General features: G+C 40.5%; 2 protein-coding genes across 3 annotated transcripts in view; one reads left to right on the top strand and one right to left on the bottom strand.

Moving 5' to 3' along the window:
• Window positions 1–219: 219 nt before the first annotated feature.
• Window positions 220–4,742, bottom strand: trim35-28 (tripartite motif containing 35-28). The gene is made up of 6 exons (XM_027001169.2): window positions 4,026–4,742; window positions 3,692–3,787; window positions 3,319–3,549; window positions 3,034–3,056; window positions 2,806–2,924; window positions 220–1,936 (listed from the first exon to the last, which is right to left on the bottom strand). Exons 1-6 carry the CDS (start codon window positions 4,449–4,451, stop codon window positions 1,401–1,403), a joined length of 1,431 nt encoding a protein of 476 aa, XP_026856970.1. The 5' UTR covers window positions 4,452–4,742; the 3' UTR covers window positions 220–1,400.
• Window position 4,743: 1 nt separating this feature from the next.
• The window catches only part of megf8 (multiple EGF-like-domains 8), a 31,106-nt gene continuing 26,310 nt past the window's right edge, over window positions 4,744–9,539 (top strand). For both annotated transcript variants that reach the window (XM_027001168.2, XM_035526558.1), the window contains exons 1-4: window positions 4,744–4,778; window positions 6,294–6,934; window positions 7,636–7,880; window positions 8,177–8,340. In XM_027001168.2, the coding sequence (XP_026856969.2) occupies window positions 7,673–7,880; window positions 8,177–8,340 (372 nt within the window). In that variant the 5' untranslated portion in view covers window positions 4,744–4,778; window positions 6,294–6,934; window positions 7,636–7,672. The remainder of the gene's footprint in view (window positions 4,779–6,293; window positions 6,935–7,635; window positions 7,881–8,176; window positions 8,341–9,539) is intronic.

The following is a 9,539-nucleotide window of genomic DNA, read 5'->3' as shown; positions in this document are numbered from 1 at the left end:
AGCTACAGTACAAGCAGTAGGAAGCATTTTCTGCCCCCTTGTGAAGAATGTATGAACTACACTCAGCCTAAAGCATACATTAGAAATACAAAGTTGCATTACTCTGCAAAATTACACCTACGTTTTCATTGAAATTCCCAAAATGATCTCTGCAACCTTAAACTGGTGTCTTTTTTTCTCCATTGTACCTCAAAATCTCCAAGAACAAGAATATTGAAATTATATGTAGTATTTACCTTTATTGTGGACATATAAAGCTGTACACATATGTGTTACACGGAGTGGGTAAAAAGAGGAAGCGTTTCAAATTAACCCAGAATCTTACAAGGCCCATATGTATAATAAACAAAATTATTATTATAATAAAAATAATTATTAAGTAATTAATTTGGGACACAAGAGACTGACTTGTAACCTTTTCAGAAATACTTTCATATCATTTTTTTTCCATCTGTACTTTTAAACATTTTGCTCTTCATGCTGTTTTCCCAGGTCACTTCAAAAGATGAAACCATCTTCCCCAGTTAGTCTGAGTCAATTCACAACTAAACAGTAATAAATGTCAACCCATCTTCCTCAGAGATAATATGAGTCAATTCACATTTGAACAATCATAAAGGTGAAACCATCTTCCCCACTAATAGCCTGAGCCAGTTCAGAAATGAACAATCATAGTTGAAAAAAGTGGGAATAAACAAAACCATGAAGGTATCGAGGCATAAAAGCAGTTTGCTAAATGAAACAAGATGGGGCATAACCACTTTATCATAACTGCTTGCATAAAAAACCCTTGCTTTTCTCTAGTTAGTCTGCTGAATTTGTCATTTCTTCTTCTGCTCCTGGTAATGAGTTTTCCTGTGTGTGTAGTTCTCAGGTTCTTCCCATCCAAATGTCATTGCGTACTGCAGTCCCGGAGACCTCATGGTCTTGGAGCCTGCACTTACAGTTTACATTTGGCACTCACTCTTATCCAGAGAGACTTACATATTTACCAGTATGATGATGCATGTGCTGACTGGGAAATGAATCCATGACCATGATGTTATTAGCTTATTGCTCTACCTGTTCTATCCATGTCCTGGCTAATTTGCTGTTTTCTCTGCTTAATAATTCATGACTAAAATAGCTGGATGGAAACGACTGGATACCATGCAGGTGTGTTGTTTGCCAAGAATAAAGAAAGACTTTTTTTTTTAATATAAATCTCCTTTAGTTCACCTGATAGAGCATGTAGAGTAACTGTGAAAAGGTATAGTAAATAACATTAAAAGCTTTTATGGGTTTTACTTTTCAGGACAGTAAGGATGAAGATTATTCTATGTAAAACGAAACAAAACGAAAACAAAGCAGCAGGTCAACTTCTTCCCCAGAGTTCTGGGTGGCTCTGTGGTGAAACCACATCACTTCTTATGGATGGTGATCTTGGCTGGCAGAATAGCCATGGGTGTGCTCTGCAGGCCTGGGCCAAAAAGAGGGAAGATCTTCCCTGTGAACTTGTCAGTGTAGGTGCAGAGGTGCCTTCCGGTGCTTGCGTCCCAGAAGGATACTTCCTCCTTCTCCATGTTCAGTTTCACCCTGATGGTGTCCGGCCTCCTCTCCACGGTCAGCTCCGTGCGAGGTGTGGTCAGCGCACTGTACATGCCTTTGCTCAGCCCAATGCTCCACACCCCTCCCGACGTGGTCACCGTGAACTTGCGCTTTCGGGTAATCGACTCCCTGCAAACTCCGAGGATCCACTTGGGATTGTCACCTACGTGCACGTCCCAGCGGTGGTGGCCAGACGTGAAGCCATGTGAACCCAGGACAAAGACGCAGGGGTCGAAGCGTTCGGGGTTGTCCGGGAAGGACTGCCTCTCCGGGCTCTCTTTCACACTGGCGTAGTCGGGGGATATGTACAGCCAGGGTGAAACAGTGTTGGGGTCCATTAACACTGGGACTGTGGAGAAGAGGGATCTTAGACTGTGAAGTTTAACCATGATTCACAAAGCCTTAAACCGAGCTTTTCTTTCTACATGTAAATTTATAGCTTTGATGTTCTAACCTGACCTGGCCATATTTTCTACATGAAAACAACAGTTCAATACCCAAAGCTAGCATGAATTGCCTTTCTGCATTTCACAAAATTTGCACAATTTGTGTATGTGACCACAATCACTAAAATACTCATTTTAATGTAACATACATTTATAATTGATCACATAATACCAAAGGCCTCAAGAATGATGAAACTTTAAAAGGAACTACAGTAGCCCCAGAGATCCACTGACCTAAAGAACTTTAGTCAGCATATGAGATGTAACTATGCCATCTCTAAATTACATCAGACAAGATTTTCCACTTTGAAATCACTAACTTCTCACAGCATATTACATAATAATAATGAATAAAGCAGATACCATATATTTGGAAGTAGATTTTGGGACAAACACTGACTTATACTACCACCAAACTACTAAATACGACAAACTGCATTTAAGCACTGTTCCAAGCAAGAACTAACCAGACCGGTTTTCCAGATTGTCAGTCTGTCATTATACACTAACGTCTCTCGTGATAGTATGCAAGTGCTAGAATTCATACCTTTAAATATGAATGCACTGTACCACTCAATTAACAAAAAACAACAAATATGAAAACTTCCATATAGCAGATTATGTTTTTATGTGTTTTGACCATATTTAAGTAGCATATAGAAGTTTTCATATTTGTCACCAATTTTATCATCATCTGTTCAGCACAGGTGACTGTCACCAGTTCTTCTTGTTTTTTTAAAAGTTGCTTTCTGGGGCAAAAACAGGAACTTACAACACTTGATATGAGCTCGTATATTCTCCCAGACTTTGTACCCCAGACCTCCAACATGAGAGGCCATGTCAATGAGGGCACCAGGAACCTTCTGGGGGTCCTCAGCTGTCCACTGTGCCCTAGGGTACATTGAGACAGCATGAACAATGGTCTCTGTTACCCATGGTGTTATCCATGCATAAGAATCTCTGTTATTTCTGTGTGAGGAAGGATAAGTTCATAGCTTACCTGCGTTTAAGAGTCTGGAAGTTCTGGAGAAAGAAAAAAAATTGAATTCAGTAAGCAGTGAGCTGAAAATAATTCTGTATAGCAATAGTCACTCAAAACAGTATGCACTGCTCTCTACAAACACGACCCGTTTCCTAAAAGCATCGTAATGTTAAGATCATCTTAAATGAGAGAGAAGGGTATTCAGAGTGATACTTGCTCTACCATTCAGTCCTGGTCTTTGTGTTATGATGCTTCCAGGAAACCTGGCTCTGGATGTCCCTTTTATAGAGGGGAAGCCAATACCTGCAGGAAAGTCAGATCCTCTGCTCCCATCTCTCTCTTCACTGACTGAATCAGGTCAGAGAGGGAGGTGATTTCGCGAGCTATGCTGTCAATTTTCTCCTTCATCAACTGCTTCTTCTGCTCTTCTTCTTTCTTCAGGGCTTGAATTCTCATGGCCTCTTCCTCATTCAGGATCTGATGAAGTCTCTCAAATTCCTGTTTGATTTGCCTCTCTGCCTCCTCAGACTGGGTCTGAGGTACAGAGGTAGTGAGACAACAGACAACAGACTGTACTCATGCACAGAGCACAGGTTAGTGCCCACAACTAGAATTAACATTAATAGTTGGACCTTGAAACCAGAGTTGGTAAAGGTTGAGAGTGAACATAAATTACCTGAATAAAAGTGACTGTGTCACCATATCGTCTCTTCATTCTCCTAAAATACTCCAATTTTTCACATAGAATGGAGATTTTGATATTGAGTTCCTCCTATAACAAAACAATATCTGCTTTGAATACTACAGTATATGGCACTGAAAAATAAAGTTGTGCAAGAAAAGTTAAGGTAACGATTCCTGGGCCTTGAGCATTTTAAGAGCTGAATTCCATTGTCAACAAAATCCTGGTCAGTTCTGACTAAAGGCAGGCTGGCTAAGCGACAAGGAAATGTATGTTACAACTTATGTTCTGTTACAGAACCATATAGGGCTATGGACCTTCCAGTTACCTTACAGAACGGAACTCCCCGGTCCAAAGGTAAAAAATCATGGCCACTGTGCAGAATCACACACTCAACACATATAGGAGTCTCGTCTTTAATGCAGAACAATTGCATCTCTCGCTGGTGTAGTCCGCAGAGAACTTCGGCACCTCCGGGAATTCGCCAACCTTTCTCCTTCTGGTAGGACTCACAAGTGTTCTTCAGCGCCCGATTTGGTATCGGCTGCTCCCCATCACAGCACTTTCGACATACGGGACACTCCTTCGTGGATTTATGCTTCCAGCTGGCCTCCAGACATTCACGGCAAAAACTGTGACTACACGAGAGTAACACGGGGTCTCGGAAAAGCTCCTTACACACAGGACAGGTCAGGTCTGTCTCCAGAAGAGACGGTCTGTCGGTGATATCTTCGTCGGACATGTTCACAGCCATGTTGTTTCCAGCGGCGCGCGCGTTGCTTTCACTTTTCCGGGTTGTCCGTTGTAACTGCTCGCGAATATGTTTTCGTTTTGTTTCGCTCACATCCACTCCCGAGGGGTTGAGTGGCACCCAAAACCGAAAAAACAAGAGGGTTTTTTTTAACGATTGTAATGGAACAGTATGCGACTTCCTCGTTTGGGCTTCTCCGTGTCAAACTTCTTCCTGAAACCTTGCTGTGTCTGTCAAAACTGGAGTCGCAGCGCAGATCGATGCATGACAAGCTGTTCTGCGATGTTCAGTGGGCGGGAGGTTCAAGGGACCAATTGATCACTATCGAAAGTAAAGTTTTCTCTGTTTGGATCAAACACTGCGACAATTTCATTTTTATAGTATTACAAAGAAGCAGCTTGTTTTTTTACGAAGTATAATAATAATAATATATTATTATTATTATTATTATTATTACTATTATTATTATTATTATTATTATTATTATTATTATTATTATTATTATGTACGAATAACTGGTTTGTGCAGTTTTGGAAAACGCATTCCATGATAGGCCATTTTGCCTTCCACTCTGCACAGAATGAAGGACACTTCAGACGTGTCGACTTAATACTAGAGTAGAATTCGTATGGTTAGTCTACTATGCATTATAGTAGACTATATCTACGATGCACTTTTGCTAAAGGCTAATAGATTATCCTACGGGTATTCGATTCACTACATTTTCGAATATAGCTCAAATTACATAAAGACGAGATGCCACGTGATCTATTTGTCACTTATCACCATGTGGAAGGTTATAAATGCAATAAGACAGTTACTGGCTTCATTTATTGGCCAATGTTGCATAATTATAATAGTGAAAGTTTAATATAATATTCCTCTCATGGAATTCCTCTGAGCAAAAATAAATTGGTTGGAGAGAGAAAAACATGTACAAAAATCTATTAACACGCTTTGTCCTTGGCAATAATTGGAAGGCTTTGCATAATAAAGTTTCGATTTTTGTCTAAGCTCAAATATAAGCACCTTGTGTACATTGGACATTATTGGAACATTAATGTGATCCAGGATTTAAGGTAAGATTGGACCAAAATAAACAGCAGAAGTAGTTTCAGTTTAAAGAGATGGATAGTCATCTCTATGCAGTATGTTGCAGGATGTATGATGTTCAAGTGCAGTTTTGCTTCTGAAAGGAACTTTATTAGACTATATGGCACTGTGGGCAGGGACTGGGACATTTTACAACAAAAGGTCTTACATGCAAAGGTATTTTAGAATAAAAGGCCTTAGCTGTGCCTATAGCCTTAGCTCACAGTGGGTTGCCATTGTGTCTCCTAGCAGGACAATGATCCTCAGCATTTTTCTAGACCCATGCAAAAATAGCTTGCTTTTGCAATAAATATCTGAATCCATTGAAATAAATCCTACTGAAAACCTGCAGAATGAGTTGAACAGCAGACTTCGTAAATAGTGAGGCGCATGGAAATCCATTAAGTGAAATCCATGATACCTCATCAAGTGCAATGGAAGGCTTTGCTATTTTACTGGTAACTGCACAAACTCCACCATTCAGTGAACAAAAAGTCGCAACATATATTTTTTTGATGAATGAATTATTTAATTAACGTGATCGGTTTATAAATACGCTATGCACAGTAATCATCCACAGTAATAATTGATGGTGATAGTAATTCTAGAGGTCACTGTATAAGGGCTTTAAACATGAATTGGAATCGATTGACCAAATGTACTGGGATGACGTATTGCATCTGTGCACATTTAGGCTCACAGCTATAAAGTGTATTAATGTAGTAATTCCTTAAATCTAATTTTATTTTACAGTGAGCGTTGGAGATTTTATGGCATGGTGGGCTTTCTAAAGGCTTCAGTCAGACAATGCAACGCTGATCGTTACCAGCAGAGTGCAATACAGGGAATCCTCTGAGGGCTTTGTGCGCAGTAACCATCTGTGAGGTACACAGATGCTTTTAGGGACTGACAAAACCAACACTACTGATACCTCTGTACTGACGATTCTGTGTTGTCTGGGACTTTCAGTGCATGTTCGGAAAACTATGACTGCGCATACCGTTTTATTTTCGTGTACGCTTTGACCGTTATTCTTATTTATAATGAAATGCATTGGCTCTACAAATTTTTCCCGAATGTGCATGAGGGAAAGCTATACAACACTTAACTAGCTAGCTAGCTAGCCAGCTTGCTAACAAGTCGGAGGTGGAGATTTTAAAGGCCGCCCGTCCTGTGCTGTCTGGACCCGTTCACTGGTTTTCCCTACCAGGGAATTTGATTGATCCACAATCAAAACAGTAGTCAGATATTTAGGAAGCTGCCTGCCTGCCTGTCTGTCTGTCTAGCTAGATTACTTCTTAAATGGATATCACAGATCCGTAAGATTTGTAACTATTTTTCCCTCCATTGTGTATTTTCACTTATGAAGAATGAAGATAAGGATTTGGGGATCCGTAAGTAGATTAACGGAAACGTTTGTTCATCCTGCGATGTGGCTAGCTGATAATAAGACTGTGCGGCGTTATCTTGTATCGCTGGAACGAGCTAAGCAGTTAGCTATAGGTAACCTAGGTTAACAAGCCTACTAATTCAGCTTGATTTATTTAATAGCTATAGCTAAATAATTGGGCTTTGGATGTCGTTAATATTGTATTCTTATCTTTTGTGTTGATTAGCTATTTTACGAATATGGTTGGTATCTGACTCGAATGTAGCTTATTTGAGCTAGCTAGTTAGATAGGTAACCTAGGTTAGCTAGAGCTATCTAACTTGCCCAGCTAGTTGGACAACAACATCTAAACTAGCGCTGTTATTGCCAAGGCCACCTAGTTTACCTAACTGAGATAGGTGGGTGGCGACAGAAAACGCAAGGGTCGCCTATTCTAGATATATCGACCTTGTCCCTGTCTCTCAGATGCTGTTGTCACAGTTATTAGTGCAATATCAACATTGATTGAGTAAAACCCAGTTATTTGCTCTGACTGAGTTATTTAGTTATAAAGTAGCTCACTTGTTATTCGTATTTCACTACATCTGACGGATTGACAGTGGCTAGTTAGCAGCTATATGTTTTGACTTGGAGAATAACAAAATAATTACTTTGCCTTTTGCAATGTAGAGCCTAACTATTTGTGCTACATTACTCTGTCACAAGGCCCCCAGGCTGTGAGCGAGTAAGACCTCCAACTGTCATGGCTTCCCTCAACCACCCCTGGGTGGGGGAGAGAATGAGTCCCGTTGTTCAGGCCAGGCTGCTGCTGTTGATGGCAGTTGTGGCCCCTGGTTGTTGGGCAGGGGACTGTAAAGGCCAAAGGCAGGTTCTCAGAGGACCCCCGGGATACGTCACTGATGGCCCGGGAAACTATTCTGTTAATGGGAACTGTGAGTGGCTCATCACAGGTGAGTGTTAAAAGAATCAGGCTGAATGAGCTTGTTTGCTTGGTAATTGTTTTTTCAGAAGACTGTCTTTGATACTGCACATGACATGATATTGTTGTTAGTGTAATATTTAAGCATGTAAAGCTTGGTTACTATTTTGACTGCAGTATGACACATGATCACTGCGTGCAGGGTGCAGATGTAATTTTAGTGGCTTGGCAAAGTTCCATCCAAGCATGATGGTTTACATGTCTGGTTGTGCCATAACGTCACTAAAGGCATTCCATTCTGTCCACTGCAAAATTCTCTTCCTTCAGCTCCCACCAGCAATTATCGCATTGTGCTTAACTTCACGTTCATGGAGACAGAGTGCACCTACGATTACCTGTTCGTCTATGATGGAGAATCCTATCAGAGCCCCCTGCTAGCTAGTCTTAGCGGCACTACACTGCCCCAGCCAATAGAGGCCAAGTCAGGCAAGGTAAGTTTAAAATGAAGCGAACAGATAAATCGTCAATACAATGAGTCTGCCCTGACCTTTCTAACCAGCGTTTGAGATATGGGAAAATGCAGAACATGCTATCTGTTGAAAAGATTTGTGTTAGGATTGTATTTGTATTCCTTCTCTTCTTGCCGTTTGGCTCTAGAAAATCAATGCTCATATCTGACTGACCGAGTGTCATACCTCTTCTTTATTTTTGCCTGGTAGGGTTTCGTATACCCTCAAAACACCACATTCAAGGGTAATGACACGAGATTACCGGTCAGGCATAGCTCTGAACTGTGCTACTGTCTCTCAGCTCCCAGGGGATGAAAATGATGATTTGTAATTGTATTTGAATATTAGAAAGCCAAAACAAACAAACAAACGAAAAACATTCCTCCAGGTACTAGTTTCTAGAGTCTCAAAGCCGCAGACAGCCTTGTGCATTTTTGGAAGTCTTGTCTGATCACTGGTGCAGCGAGAATCAGTGAGTCTGCTGCTTGATTTGAGATCAGTTCACCTGGTGAAGAGTGTCATCTGGCCATAGCCATTTGACCTCCAAATTCTGTGATTCACCATGGGGTTCATGTTAGGTTTAACATGCTGCCTGGCATTACTTTGCTCTCAGAGTTGTTTACCCATTTCAAAATTTATTCCCTCTGCTTTGTTAAATAGTAACTAATCCTAAATGTTTGGTGTTAATGAATAAGTTAATCACGTTTTGTTCTCTTTTGTGAACTTTCCTATTAAGCCTAAAGTACACAACATTGTGTGTTAATGGAGTATCCTTAGCTTGGCACAGTTTGCTCTGCCAGACATTTAGCAGTCAGCCATCTTTAATGTCCTGTTAATGATTCAAAGGTCCATGAAACGTAACAAACATGATAAAGTTAGAAGTTAAACAAGCAAAAAGCAGGGTTTAGCCATATTAATGAGTGATTCCATTGCAAACATTGCAGGGATGCAGCATTATTAAGTCTAAGATGCACTATAAGTAGAGCATAGTTGATTTCATTTAGCATGACCGATTGAAGAATTCCGCTGTTACCATTAACAGTGGACAACTTCAGAGAACATTCTCCGTTAATTCCCCATGAAGGAACAGAGAAGGTGGAAAAGCAATAGAAAGGATTGATCATCTTCTTAAGAGGGATATTTGCATTTATGTAGAGGACATGAATGCACAGAGGGCATTA

This window comes from Electrophorus electricus, chromosome 5, assembly GCF_013358815.1.
Source record: "Electrophorus electricus isolate fEleEle1 chromosome 5, fEleEle1.pri, whole genome shotgun sequence".
Taxonomy (NCBI): Eukaryota; Metazoa; Chordata; class Actinopteri; order Gymnotiformes; family Gymnotidae; genus Electrophorus; species Electrophorus electricus.
The sequence above is the reverse complement of the archived record's forward strand: the minus strand, read 5'-3'. Positions and strand labels throughout refer to the sequence as shown.

Excerpts from the sequence above, each read along its gene's own strand:
- trim35-28 (XM_027001169.2), bottom strand. The coding sequence starts at position 4,451 with ATGGCTGTGAACATGTCCGACGAAGATATCACCGACAGACCGTCTCTT. Across the intron at positions 3,550-3,691 it reads ACACAGTCACTTTTATTCAG|ACCCAGTCTGAGGAGGCAGA; the intron begins GTAATTTATGTT and ends TCTGTACCTCAG. Across the intron at positions 3,057-3,318 it reads AGGATCTGACTTTCCTGCAG|AACTTCCAGACTCTTAAACG; the intron begins GTATTGGCTTCC and ends TTCTTTCTCCAG.